At 36.1% G+C, this 15,401-nt stretch overlaps 1 protein-coding gene across 6 annotated transcripts in view; it reads right to left on the reverse strand.

Annotated features, from left to right (window-relative positions):
- Nucleotides 1-15,401, reverse strand: part of WDR7 (WD repeat domain 7) — a 383,698-nt gene that overhangs the window by 300,072 nt on the left and 68,225 nt on the right. For all 6 annotated transcript variants that reach the window (XM_082853270.1, XM_082853266.1, XM_082853267.1 and 3 more), the window contains 2 exons: nucleotides 11,681-11,876; nucleotides 3,647-3,861 (listed from right to left, as the gene is read on the reverse strand). In XM_082853270.1, coding sequence (XP_082709396.1) covers nucleotides 3,647-3,861; nucleotides 11,681-11,876 — 411 coding nt within the window. The remainder of the gene's footprint in view (nucleotides 1-3,646; nucleotides 3,862-11,680; nucleotides 11,877-15,401) is intronic.

Consider the following 15,401-nt stretch of genomic DNA (forward strand, 5'->3'; position numbering starts at 1 on the left):
AAGTGAAGTGTTTTAGGAAAGGTCTGAACCGAAAGGTGTGAGCCCAGAGAGAATGCAAGAACTATTTCTGCCACAGTGGGCAGAAGGGATGAGGGTTGAGGCTGACTTCACCATTCACAAAGAAGAGAGACATTAAAGAAGAAAACTGAGGAGGGGAAAAGAAAGACACAAAAAGAGGATGTAGGATCTTTACCATTTCTCAACTTTTTTTCTCCAAAGCAGTGCTTTTAATCCAGAGGCAATTTTGCCGCCCAGCAAGCATTTGTCAATGTCTAAAAACCTTTTTGACTGTCATGCTTAGGGGAGAGGGGGTGCTATTTGCATGCAGTGGGTAAAGGAAAAATACTTCTCTGACATCCTACAATACAAAGGACAGTCCGCCGCAGCAAAAAATTATCCAGCCCAAAAGGTCAATAGTGCTGGGGTTAAGCAACACTAGCCTAGAGCCACAAGAAACAGGAGTAAAGGAGGGGGTGGAAGTTGAGATAATTTCAGGATGTTTGAAAATACAGAGATGGCAAGGAAGGAGAATGAGTTATGCTGGGACCAACTTGCCCACCAAAACCAAACGGACAGAATGCAAAACTGAACAGAGGGCAAAGTACCTAATAAACACTCCACATCTAGAGTCTCATGAATAGGGAGAGATTTGACTGTCAAGTCAAAACAATCAACTGTGAGAGGAATGAAGAAGAGGTGGGCAAAGAGGGTGAAGCAGAGGCTATCAGCACTTTGTTACACATGATCCAATTCAACAAATATTTATTGCACAGCTGCTACGAGATGTCATGGGGAAAACACAGAGATAAGATAAATAAGTCATAATTCCTGTCTGCAAGAAGACTGGATTTCATAGAGTCACAGATGTATAAAACAAACTTACAGTTACCGAGGAGGAAAGGACGGGGGGTGGGGATAAATTGGGAGATTGGGATTGACATATATACACTACTATATATAAAATAGATAACTAATAAGAACCTACTGTATAGCACAGGGAACTCTACTCAATACTCTCTAATGACCTATGTGGGAAAAGAATCTAAAAAAAGAGTGTAGGGCTTCCCTGGTGGTGAAGTGGTTGAGAGTCTGCTTGCCGATGCAGGGGACACGGGTTCGTGCCCCGGTCCGGGAGGAACCCACATGCCGCGGAGCGGCTGGGCCCGTGAGCCATGGCCGCTGAGCCTGCACGTCCGGAGCCTGTGCTCCGCAACAGGAGAGGCCACAACAGTGAGAGGCCCGCGTACCACAAAAAAATAAAAAAAGAGTGTATATATGTATAAATGATTCACTTTGCTGTATACCTGAAACTAACACAACATTGTAAATCAACTATACTCCAATAAAAATTAATTTAAAAAAAAAGAAGACTGGATTTCAGTAGGGAGAATTAGGTAAGTATATATGTTATTATAATACAAGGAGAAATATAAGATACGTGTCATAAATGGAATACACAGGGTTTTGAGTACACACACCTTCCAAAGATTAGATGCAATAATAAAGGATAATTCTACTTAACACCTTCTTGCTCTTCCAGTGAAAGAAAAAACAAAAATCACAGGACAGTAAATTATCTTTGCTTGTAAAGCTGTATATGTCTGGCATAATTAACCTAATTAACAATGTAAAATATTTGTTTCCAAATAGTCCAGTTGCTAACACTACTCTAACAAGGGAAAACAAGGATACTTTATATAGAGTATTCCCATAGAGGTTTCACTTTCCGTTGAGAGATCCATGAAAAAAAATGAGATCCAATACCCTAGAGTAAGTCCTGTACCACAGAGAGGCTCTTAGTTATGTTTGGTTACTTTTTTTTTAACTTTGCGTGGGCTTCATTTCTCTTGAGGTTAGAAAGCCATCCAGAGGATGGCTCTTTAAATATTCCCCTCAGAAGGAGACTCTAAGTCAACATGAGAAAATAGTTAGAGAAATCCTTAATGGTCCAGCCAACATACATTTTTCATAAAGTGATTATCCTCCTGCAGCCTCAGCTTCCTAAGCCTTTTCCCCTCCTATAATTGTTTTCCTTGTAGGCCAGGCAACAATTACCACTGCTACAAGACTGAGGAGGTTCACGAGCAATATATTTTACAATACATAAGTGTACTGTCCCTGATATCTGGTGCTTTTATCACTAATTGCACTATAAAATATGCTATTAAAACAGGGACAAACAAGATTGTAAAAATCACATAATGGACCATGACCACTTACAAAAGCCATTCATAAATGTTACTGTACCACTTATTTTTCTTTAATTTTCTAGTTATATAATTATTTTTCCAAATTTTTACTTCTAGGGGATACCAACAAGAAAAAGAATAAATTTGTGAATAAAACATACATGCTTGCGCTTGAATGTATTGTTTTATAAGTTTGCTCAATATTAAAATTATATAGAACATCAGACAATGTGCCATGAACACTGAATTCCTAGGGAACATCCACATGACCTCTTCAAAGAAATTATAGGCATGGCAAATGCATTTAAGCCTGATTTCTATTCAAACTTTAGAGCATGGAACAGAAAGCACGAAAAAATATCACAGAAGGATTTCACAATTCTAATCTATGAAAATACAACATAACAAAGCCAATAGAACATTAATATTTGGGGGAAAGACAGAATGATCAAATATTACTGCCAATTACTGGAGGATATGGGTCAGTGGAGCTGCCTATAGTATTTCGTATGTCATTAGCACTCGCTAATTCATGAGCAAATTTTCAAGTTTGTAGATGACCCTTTCAACCTCTTTGTTATTTATTCCACATCTCATCATCTAAAAAATAGGAATCAGAAGAGAGAATGAAAATAAAGGTATTTGGTTACCCATTCATAATTCTAATGAATTCTAAGATGGAAGTAGGAATTTTAGTAGTGATTCAGATAAAATACTGGGATGGTCTTTAGGATTCATTTATCCATTACCAGAGACAAACTAGTTCTAATAATACCACAGAACACAAATACCACAAACAAAATAGTGACTAGTCTCTACAAAACTAAACACAAGTAGTCAATTAACGAATTGGGGTTGACTGTTCTTCTTTTAGTAGGAAAATCTTCTGTTAACTAAAGAAGTTAACAGATGCATTGATTTTAAGTGTCAGTAAGGAAAGTGTGATTGAGCTTCAGTCTTGCAGAAAAATGCCAGCACTTGTGCAACCTCACCATACTTACTCTCACATATTTTCTTAAATCTTTAAATGGTCCCACCTTAATAAAATCAGAACGTACTTTTAAAATAAAAGATAAGCCACAATTAGAAACATCCGAATTATGCCTAAATTGTTACTTTTTCCTCCTGAAGATATTAGCTCGTGCTCAACCTTTCTACAGGAAGACCATCAGAAAGTCAGAAAGACAGATTATACATAAAACGTTTCCTCTAATTTCAGAAACTGAAGTCACATAAGTCTGTTGGAATCATTTTAAAACAGTTTGAATGGTAAGAACAAGTCACTTTTTCAGACTGCCAAATACGTGAAATACTTAAAAACTGTGTTGGAAAACCTAAATAAAAACCAGAAGCTTATTTTTCACCAGTGTCATCTTCCAAAAATTATTCCCTAAGACGTGCCAAAGCTGCATTATTAAATGAAGTTGAATGGACATGAGCCCACATACAAAACTTACTTTGTCAGATGCCTCAGAAGCCAAGAGGTTAGTCGCAAGAGTTTGTAGCTTATGATGGGCCATGTTTTTAAGAGCAGCAAGACTGCGTCGTGTCATGGCTTGTTTTAAGTTGACTGCTGGGTGACTAAGTGAATCAACGGCAGCAGGAGCTGCTTCATCACAAGCATTCAGTATCTCTACTGCTGTGATCCCCATCACACACCGGTCCAGTGCACCTGGAAGACATATATATTCACAATCATTACACAACTCTGGAAGACTCTAAGTCAATTTTTAAGAAAGGAAAATGCATGGACATTTTTAAATGTAGGAATATGTTTTATCAGTGCCTCCCAGAAACATTTTCTTGTTTATTTCCTTCCTCTAATGATCTTCCATGTAGCATTACCTTAATCATTTCCTTTTCCGTAAGGCCCTACCACAACTTCTCAATAAACTCAAGTTCAGAGCCAAGATTTCAACAATTTCCTCCAGGCTTTTCTACTTTCTTTCCACTTCCAAGATGGTCTCCTTGATCATGCCACATCATTAGTCTATTACAAACAGCAATTTCTATAATTTTACCTTCCTCTAAAACTATATGTCAATCTTATAGAATCAATTCAACACTAGTTGAATTCAACTCTCGACCTACTCTGCACCTTACAATGAAGATGGACATGAATGATGAACATACTAAAAGATCCACTTGAATTTCCTGACCACTGATCTTGGTGGGCCCTTAATAGTGACCACATTTCCACAGACCTTTCGTTTTCCTACTCTCCTAGTTCATTATTCCACTTTCTTTCTCTTCCAATCCCACCATTCCATTTCCTGCCCTCATCTGGATGAAAGTTTTGTTTCCTATTTCATAGAGAAAGAAGCAATTAAAAAAGAAGTTCCACAAACTCCCATTACCACATCTCCAGTGACATTACTCAATAATTATGAATGAACTATCCAGGCTCCTACCTAACACACCTGTGGCTTACACCCCATCCTTCTCTTGTCTGCCCAAAGACACCATGTCAACAATTCTCCTCTTTCTCTTCATCAGTTTTCCCTATCTACCAGATCATTCCCATCAGTTTATAAACATGCAATTATTTCACCTGTTTAAAACACACACACACACACACACACACACACACACACACACACACACACACACACACATTAACCCAGGTGGGTTAACTAGGTATGTATCCCATTTTTCATAATCATACTCTAAAGAGCTGCCTATTTTTACCACCTCCAAATTTTTCTCCTCCCATCTTCCTTTGAACTTACTCAAATCAGATTTTACACCAAATGTGCACAGAACCTACTCTCCACATTGCTAAATCTAATAGCCAGTTCTCAGTCCTCATTTTACTATCATTTACTGTCAGCAGCTCTCGATCTTCCTCTCCACTCCTTGAAACACATTTTGTCACTTGGCTTCCAGGCAACCATATCCTTTATTTTCTTCTTTTTTCTGGTAGGTCCATTTTAGTCTCCTTTGCTGGTTTTTTACATCACAGAAGCACATTTAAACCCTGGAGTGCCCCAACCATTATCAACCTACATTCCCTTGGTGATATATCCAGTGTCATGACTTTACATATCTTCTATATGCTAAGATTTCCCACATTTGTACCACCCACTCTGACTTCCCTCCTTTGAACTACAGACTCGTATATACAGTTGACCCTCATATATACAGTTGACTCATATATACAGTTGTCCCTTGAATAACACAAGGATTAGGGGCAACCAACCTTCCATGCTGTTGAAAATCCACATGTAACTATATAGTCAGCTCACCGTATCCACAGTTATACCTGCAGATTCAACCAACTGCAGATCATGTAGTATTGTGGTATTTACTATAGAAAAAAATACCCAGGCAGTTCAAACCTGTGTTGTTCAAGCATCAACTGTACAATTTACAAATCAACATCTCTACTTGAATATCTAATATTCAACTCCACTTAATATACCCAAAATCGAATTCCTGATATTCCCAAACTCTACTCCTCCTTCTGGCTTCTCAATATCTTAAAATGAATTGCATCCTTCAAGTTTCTCATGATTGAAACCCTGGAGTCATCTTTGGCCCATCTCATTCTTTTATGCTCCTCATCCAACTATCAGCAAATCCTGTTGGTTCTACCTTCAAAATATACTCATACTTCAACCACTTTTCACCAGCTCCACTGCCATCACTCTAGTGTAATAATCCACCATTGTTTATTGCCTAGGGACAACAGCATACAAGCTAATCTCCCTGCTTCCACCCTAGAGCCACCTTTACGCTATTCTGGAGAAAAGCAGGAAAATATAATCTATAATGAATGAGGGGAAAAATAAAATCAATAAAAACCACTGAAACAGATCTTTTTTTTAAATTAGCAGACAAAACCATTAAAAGTTATTATAATTGTACTCCAGATGTTCAAAAAGTTTGAATAGAGAGACATGGGAGATATCCAAAATCAAACCTGTAGTTTTCAAAGATGAAAACTACAATGTCTGAGATGAAAAATACACTCAATGGGAACAAAAGCATATTAGACATTGTAGAAGAAAAGCTCAGTAAACTTGAAAACATAGACTAGAAATTATAAAATGAGACACAGAAAAAATAACATTAAAAATGAAAAAATAATCCTAGAGTTGTGGGCAATTTCAAGTAGCCTAATAGGCATATAACTGGAGTCTCCAAAGAGAGAAAAGAGGGGGGATATCAAACATCAAAAACATATTTGAATAAATAATGGCCAAAAGCTTCCAAATTTGTTGAGAACTATACACCCACAGATCCAAGAAGTACAACAAACCTTAAGCACAAGAAACATGCAGAAAACTATAACTAAATGGCTCAAAACTAATAATAAAGAGAAAAACTTTTAAAAGTCAGAAAAAAACAGACACAGCATATATAGAGGAACAAAGATAAGGATGACAGCAGATTTTTTTTTTACTGGAAATAATACTAGCAAGAAGATAGTGGAATATTGAAAGGAAAAAAACAAAAAACTATCCACCTAGAATTCTATACCCAGAAAAAAAAATCTTCAAAATAATGGTGAAATAAAAAATTTTTCAGATATACAGAAGCTGAAAGAATCACCCACAGTCATGCACTACAAGAAATATTAAATATTAGGCAAAAGGGAAATCATTCCAGATGGAAATCTGGATCTACACAAAGCAATGAAGAGCAATAGGAATGGTAACTACAGGGGAAAATATGTAAAATTTTGTTTCTATATTCAAATTTCCTTAAAAGATAATATACTGTTTAAACAAATAAGCAAATAGAAAGAAATAATGTTCCAAATGAATGAAAACCATGAGCAACAATATGGGTGGTACAAAAGACAAGAAGTGGTAGACAGTGACCCAATTATTCTTGATTACAACTATTCTTCACACGAGTAACATGTCTGTGTAAAAGAACAGTAAGAGATAAGACAAAGGTAGGAGTGTACCACACTGCGGAGGGCCTTTTCTTAAAGGCTACGTGAACTAAAATTACTTATGTTTTTTTCATTAAGACAGTGGCATGAACCAAGTGTGATTGTTATTGTTTTACTTCCTATGATTAATTTGCCAACAGAGTACAGGATGGATTAGAAGGTAGAAATTAGAGGACAGAGAAACCAATAAAGATAGCATAGGTGTGAAAAAATATAGCCCGATATAAGAATAGTACACTGGAAAGAAAAAAGGGAGGGGAGGAGTACCTAATGGGAAGGACTTAGTAATTAACTGCACAGAGGACTTATGAGGAGGAAAGTAGAAAAGATAGTCATATTTCCACTCTAACAACCTCTTCCTTCAAAATTTCAAAGTGAATCCGAAGGGAAAAAAGAAACTGATTATACTTAGTTTTACTGAGATTTTAGAAAAGTACCAATTTTTTCTTAACCATTTCATCCTTTGTGTCTTTGCCTATCCTACCTTATGGTATTGTTGTAATCGAATGAAAAACAAAAACATAGAAGATATAGAAAAGTTGATGATGTAATGCCATATGCTGTGAAACAGAAACATAAAATCAAATCTCTATTGTATTAAACCCTGCAGGCAAAAGGTCAAATATGTGAAGAAAATACTTGCTACTAAACCCTTTATTAATAAAAAAAGACTGGACTGAAGTACCACCTCCTGATTCTCTTTGGTTATTTTAGTAACAAAACCATCAATATAAATAAATCAAAATTATTTTTTTTGATATCCATACTTTATATATGTTGCTTTATACATGTTGTACCAGTAGACAAATATACATTAGTTCATATTCTCTGTTATATTTTATTGGATAACTAAGTTTTAAAAAATGATTCAAACACATATTTCATGAAGTTATTGCAAAAACAGGAATATTTAAGAAAACTTGGAGGGACAGAAAATAAATGAAAAGAAAAAAGATAACAGAACAAATTAAATTGGTTAAGACTTCATACACTAATTTCTAATAATATTTGGCAATCACTACTGGTGTTTGCATTTGTACAAGAACACCTAATAACTGTCCCTCTAGGAATAGGTATATGATGAATCACTTTTATTATGTAGCAAAGATGATAAAAATGTGCAGATAAGAATGGTGTTAAGGCTTGGAAATAGTCATATAAGAAGAACGTCTTGTAGCACCAGTCATTACTTTAAAGCATGCCACTGTTTCCCAAATAGACAAGATTTTGACCTTGTCATAGGCCTGTGAGAACACCACCGCATGCTTACTGGGAACATCAAATGTGAAGAATGGAGAGTTGATCCCTACAGAACGTAACTCCATGGAGAAGCAGCCACTATCTAGGTCAGCTGACCCACTTTTAATAAGTTCCTAAATAGGAGTCAAGAGGTCCAGCCAGCCAAATCTTGTTGCTAGTTGTTTGACTAATTTTCTAACTACCCAGAGACGTGAAAGAATAATAATTTCCATGGCCTCTACAACACTATTTAGCACTATTGCATATAATTAAGATGGTACAATAAAAGAACAAAAGACTCTGGACCTCTACCTCTGTAATTAAGTTTTATATTACTAGCTTCAACTTCATGTCATTAGGAAATAAACACTGAAAATAAAAACTACCCATTTGAAGGGAAAAACAACTAAAAGAAAATGCTGCATAAAAGCATAGTCAAGACATTTTTAAGTGTTTTTAAGCTAGAAACATCAGTATAATTCAAAATGGCAAACAGAAAACTGCACAAAATGCATGTGTAATTTTAATGTAATATGGCTTCACTTGTAAAAATACATTCCCAAAACACTAAGTAGAGGGGCAAAGTATCTTCTCAGAGTTTAAATACATTTCATACATCAAACCTTGGCCAAATCTGATTTATTTTGCTTCATTTTTTATTTATTTAATAAATAAATAATGTCAATACCTTCAGGACGTGCCTTACTGGCTCCTCAGGGACCTTTATATCACTAGCTAAAGCCTGAACAGCAAGAAGGAAAAAGAGTGTACACCTCCTATTATGGTTGAAGTCCAAAATTTATTCTGCTTCTCTATCTTTATCTTGATTTAAGAATGCCATTACTGACTGATCATTTACCAAAATCCTCCTGAAGGTCAGACGATAATTGTTAAATTGCAATATTATGTATTGGGCTTAATTATAATAAACTGGTTATAAAAATAACATCCTCCAGTACACATACAGTCAGGAGCTATTTGTCATTTCCTACTAGGGAAACTACTGAAAAAGTAACTTTGTCTTCCAGTAAGGTCTCATTTGTAAAGAAGTTCATATTCTTTGTAGATGTATTTAAAGTATCTGAAGTAGTCAAGTATCATATATTTAAGCACCTAAGAAATTCAGGAAAATGATACTCTTCCTTTATCATATTAATTTAATGTTTTAAGTCCTACACATGTTTACCATACTCTTGTATTTAAAATATATCAATTGCTAATTTAATATGTATAGTATTTTAAAATAGTGTTTTATAACTATCATCACTATAACTTACTTTCTTTAATACTAATTCTCATAGAAAATATTTCTTTGTAAGTAAGGTCATATCCCCAAGCTCAATAAAGTAACAAGCATATTTGTTAAATAACAATAATAGGAAATATACACATATGCAAGTATACACATGAACTTAAAGTACGCAAACATACATGGATACACATTTACATTACATCTACTATACACAAGGTAAATATTCTCTCATTTTATTCTCCCAGAAACACTATAAAACGGCAACTATTATTATCTTTATTTTACAGATGAGTAAATTGAAAGACTTGCCATAGATCACAGTGCTATCAAATGGTTGATCTTGAAGATTTTTTTCTTTTTTGATGTGGACCATTTTTAAAGTCTTTATTGAATTTGTCACAATACCGTTTCTGCTTTATGTTTTGGCTCCTCAGCCATGAGGCATGTGGGATGCCAGCTCGCCGACCAGGGATGGAACCCACACCCCCTGCATTGGAAGGCGAAGTCTTAACCACTGGACCAACAGGGAAGGCCCTCAAATGGTTGATCTTAAATTCAAACCAAGGAGTCTGACTCCAGAGCCCAAGACAAACTCTGTATGTAGTTGACCTTGAACAACACAGGTGTGAACTGCACGGGTCCACATACACACAGATTTTTTTCAACAGTAAATACTACAGTACCACAAAATCCACGGTCATTTGAATCCAAGGATGGGAAATGTCGGATATGGAGGAAACATGGGAATGGAGGGCCGCCTTTAAGTTATACACGGTTTTTCAACTATGCAGAAGGTGAGTGCCCTAACCCTCACATTGTTCAAGGGTCAACTGTATTTAGTTTGTAGGGTGGACCAAACCAGCAAACATGAAACAGTGCTGCTCAGCAGACAGGATGAAACAAAAAGGAACACAAAAGCAAGATACAAAATTATACATGTAATATGACAGCAATTCTGTTTTTAAAAATGCACAGAAATGAGACTAAAGAGAAACATGCCAAAATTTGCCACTGAGTAATGGGATTTGAGTTCATCTTTCTTTTCTAACACTTTTGTGCTTTCAAAATTTGACAAAAAAGTAAGAAACTCTTTTACAATCAGACGAGAAAAAGAAATGTTAAACACAAAAGCAAAGAAATTTGACACTCTTCAAGAACGCTTCCTCTGGTCAAAATTGCCTACGTAGTACCAGATAAAACCAGAACTATAAATGAAAGATACCTGAAGATTATGGCTACTTGCTCCAAAAAGACCTAGGAACACTCCCTCCTGCACCACAGCACAAGCAAAAAAATATATATACTCTGATTTCAAAAAGGACTATTTAAAAACAAAAATGAAAAAAGCTTCATGAAGAAAAAAATAGTAGAAATATTATATAGCACAGTTAGGAATGTAAAGAAAGGTTTTAATCACTGATAGATGATGACTCAGGAGAGTAAAACTAGAATAAGCTGTGTTTTTAAAAGCCCAAACTAATAAACATTTAGTTACATACTTTAAAATTTCTCAGGAAAACCATAAGATTCTGTGTATAAATCTTATATATCATGGCCTATACCTTTAAGCTAAACACTACTTGTTCTGTATTATGCCACATACATAAAATTTCTGAACTTGAAATTTTAAATGTTCTCTCTAGAACTTAAAACTTTCATTTCAATTACCTCCTTCCATTAACGGCCCTGTATGGTTTTTCTGCTTTTCAAATAGAAGATAATTTTATCTTTTTCCACTGTTTCTGAACTTGAGACAAAAATGGTTCCTTGATCTTACAATTTGCCCATGAATTATATAGAAATCACTTACTTGTCTGGTGTCTGCATGCCTGTCCTAATCTGTATACTGTCATCAACCACATTCCTCTAAAGATCAGTGAACTACTCTACAAGTGTTCCAGATAGTACAACAAATAAGAGGACATCTAAACATTTCTTTCTTGATAATGATAAGAACACTTATAAAAAGCAGTGGTGAGAAATAAAAGTAGCAAACTTTTGACATCTCAGGGGTTTTTTCCTCATATAAAAGATTTTTCATTTAGGAAGTCAAATATACTCATTTAATTTTCTAGTCTCTCTCAACATTTTTCTTACCGGTATCCATTTGCCAGACATACACGGAGCCGTCTGAACATCCCACTACTAGGTAATCGTCAGAAGGCCTCCACTTGATGACTTGAATGGGGAAAAGATGACGAGATGCCAGCATAATGCATTTTTTCTCTCGCAAACTTAGAAGTCCTACCGAGTGGTCACTGGCTACAGAGCAGATGCAGTGCTGCACTCTTGCCTGAAAAGAAGAATAAATCCTAATTACACTTAGATTAAATTCAGAAGAAAATGGATCTTGTCCTAATTAAATCAAAATTAATTATACATTCACTGCTGCTGAAAACACTAACCACGACATTAGGATGTGTCGACAATTTTCTTCTTTTATATTATACATAAAACGCCTAGTTCAATCATCACAACACTTTGAAAAATACTAAATTAACACTAGATTAAAGAAGAGAAAGACGCCTAGGAAAATCTGCTGTTCAAATTTGAAGATGACCTTACTAAAAATAATTGCTATATATGAACAGGCAAAGCTGGAAAAAAACTGATCTGTTATTATGTGTTCCCTTTCCACTGTCTGAACTTCCCTTTGCTAGCAGCTAGAGCTGCTTTCTGCAGTGCTTCTTTCTGTTTGTGACTCTATCATTTAGACCCATGCTCTTCCCTGCTCCTTTGCTCAAAAACAAGACCCCCAAGGTCCCTCTGCCACAATCATTTCCTAAGAGCCACCGATAGTTTGTATCACCTGTAGATGTGTTTCACAGCTTCTATCTCTAATGCCAGCAGGCACACCACCTCAGCTAACATACAAGAGCCCAATAAACATCCTGCTCTGTACTTCCTGCTCATCTCTAGTTTGCGCCCTTCCATTCCTTTTTAGAACAAGATGGAATATAATAGAAATAATCAAAGATGGTAAAGATTTTCACTAGCATCAGAGAACTGAATCCATAACCTAGAAAATTAAAAATTAACGTCTTTATAGGTTTGGAAGACAATTTACAAGCAACTTACAACTTTGTAGTGATTTATTAGACTGTGCTTCCGGTTCACACTGAGGTGAAACCATATGAAAACAGCCATCTAAGCTCCGTATTGTGTAAATGGTGGCTATTTACTGAGGATGAGGCCCACGGCACCACATACATATTATCCCTTCTGTGGGATCCAGAGGAGAAACTTCTCAAACGTGACCCAGCTGGGCTTTGCCTAAGCAGACGTTTTTTAGCTAAAGAATGATATATCTCCCTGACTGGTCCATCTCAATGGGAAACGTTGACACGTATCAGATGAAAAAGAGTGGGGCGGGGGCGGGGGGGGCGTGTGTGTGTGACCACATGTGCATGGGAAATACGTTACAGTTGTTTTTGTCCATAGAACTTCTAAGAAACTTTAACATGCTAACATGAATATAATTTCATTTGACCATCATAATCTTTTTTTTGGTAACATCTTTATGGCATATAATTGCTTTACAATGGTGTGTTAGTTGCTGCTGTATAACAAAGTGTATCAGCTACATATACATATATCCCCATATCTCCTCCCTCTTGCATCTCCCTCCCACCCTCCCTATCCCACCCCTGTTCTATGCGGCTGCTTCCCACTAGCTATCTATGTTACACTTGGTAGTGTATATATGTCGATGCTACTCTCTCACTTCGTCCCAGCTTACCCTTCCCCCTCTCCGTGTCCTCAAGTCCATTCTCTACATCTGCATCTTTATTCCTGTCTGGGGCAGGACAGGAATAAAGACCATCATAATCTTATAAGACGTAGTTTTTGAGGAACAGACTTTGGGGAAAGCTGCTACAATGGATTCCTTCAATGTTTTGGATACTAAGAAACTTAGGACTGAATTTTCTATCCATGACTGTGGGGTGTGTGGGCTTACATTTCTGAATGTGGACTCTAGGTGGTCTCGTCTACTTTTTCTTTCATTTTCTCTTCACCATGATTTAGCTTTATTTTTAACTAACTGAATAATGTTTATTTTTGTAAACAACCTAAAATCAATTTTTGAATGAGGCAGAACATTAATTTTAAAAAAGAGAGTCGGATTTAACTGTTTACTTTGTTCTTAAATTCAGGTGTTTTAATCTTTGGTTCTGATAGCTTGTACGTTTTCTTTCATAATGATTTAAAAACTATAATCAGCATAGTAGGTATTTATTAATTTTAAAAGTTAAGAAAACTAAGTTCAGGAAGATCATGTTATAAACTTTTACTAAAACAACATATAGAATTTTCTTAAGCATTTGTTAAGCTTATTTATTTCATGCTCCCTGATAAGCATTCAATGGAAACATAAAACGTGATTTCTTTCTTTAAAAAGACATTAAGGACTGAGGAGTAGCTGACTATGGCATGCAAAACTTTGCTTTGTAATTAAGCAATAAGTCAAAATAAAGTGGCAAACGACAAAAATATCACTTAAATATAGGCAATGTTAGAATAAAACGTGGCAGAAATACAACATGATGCCTTTATTTTCAGTTATTATACTTCACACCAAATAAAATACTTTTGAGTGGGCTTCTCTGGTGGCGCAGTGGTTAAGAATCCACCTGCCAATGTTCAAGCCCTGGTCCGGGAAGATCCCACATGCCGCAGAGCAACTAAACCCATGCCATGCGCCACAACTACTGAGGCTACACTCTAGAGCCTGAGAGCCACAACTACTGAGCCCGCGTGCCACAACTACTGAAGCCCACGCGCCTAGAGCCCGTGCTCCACAACAAGAGAAGCCACTGCAATGAGAAGCCTGCACACCTCTACGAAGAGTAGCCCACGCTCACTGCAACTAGAGAAAGCCCGTGTGCAGCAACAAAGACCCAACACAGCCAAAAATAAATAAATAAAATAAATATTAAAATAAATAAAAATATTTTTGAGTTTCACCAGATGTACGTTGCTAAGCAAGGATAACAGACAGTCTAATACGATGGAGGCTTTGCATTTCTACAGATAATCATTAATACTGACTTTGTATTTATCATATATATCCATCACTCAATATACAAAAAAGGATGATTGCTACGTTAATGGTTAACTATTTTCTATTTTCCAACACGAGTCTGCTAAAAAATGGTCATTTTATTTATTTCTCTCATCAGAGAAATAAATCTAATAGTAATCTTTTTCTCTGTGTATGAGTCACTAAAAAGAATGAGTCCTAAACGGCATTCCTTTTCATCTATTCACATCTCTTAATCAGGCACTGATCTGCCACAGTACTCACCCCTGTCACTACTTTTGATTCTGCTACTATGACTCACAAGCTCTCTGAAATCTTTAAAATGAGTTAATCCTTAATTAATGCGGTAGACCTAACTAGCCGACTTGCCAGTCCCCAAGTTGACAATCATTTCATTAATGTTCACATAATTCTTGTCATTCCTTTTCATAGAGAAAACGAGGCATGAGTCAGGGTGAAGTATGTTTGTTTTTAAAAGGTGATTTTTTACCAATCTTCTTTACTACGTTTGGTGTTTTTCAAATTATGTTCTGCTGGTAGATCTCAACACCTGAGGTGACAACAAAGCTACTGAGAAGCACTGACCCACGCGTTCTCTCTCTGCCAAATATCTCATACTGCAGTTTATAACCTACCAGAGAGAGGACTGCAGACTTAAGCAAACAAAAAAGGCTTCCCTATTCCCACGAGGAACTTGACCTCCGGCATCAACGCCTCATAAGTTTCGCCTTCAGAACTTTCACCCTTGCCATTTATATGAGGTGGATAATTTTTTAA

The sequence above is a fragment of the Leucopleurus acutus genome, assembly GCF_964270905.1.
Source record: "Leucopleurus acutus genome assembly, chromosome: 13".
Taxonomy (NCBI): domain Eukaryota; kingdom Metazoa; phylum Chordata; class Mammalia; order Artiodactyla; family Delphinidae; genus Leucopleurus; species Leucopleurus acutus.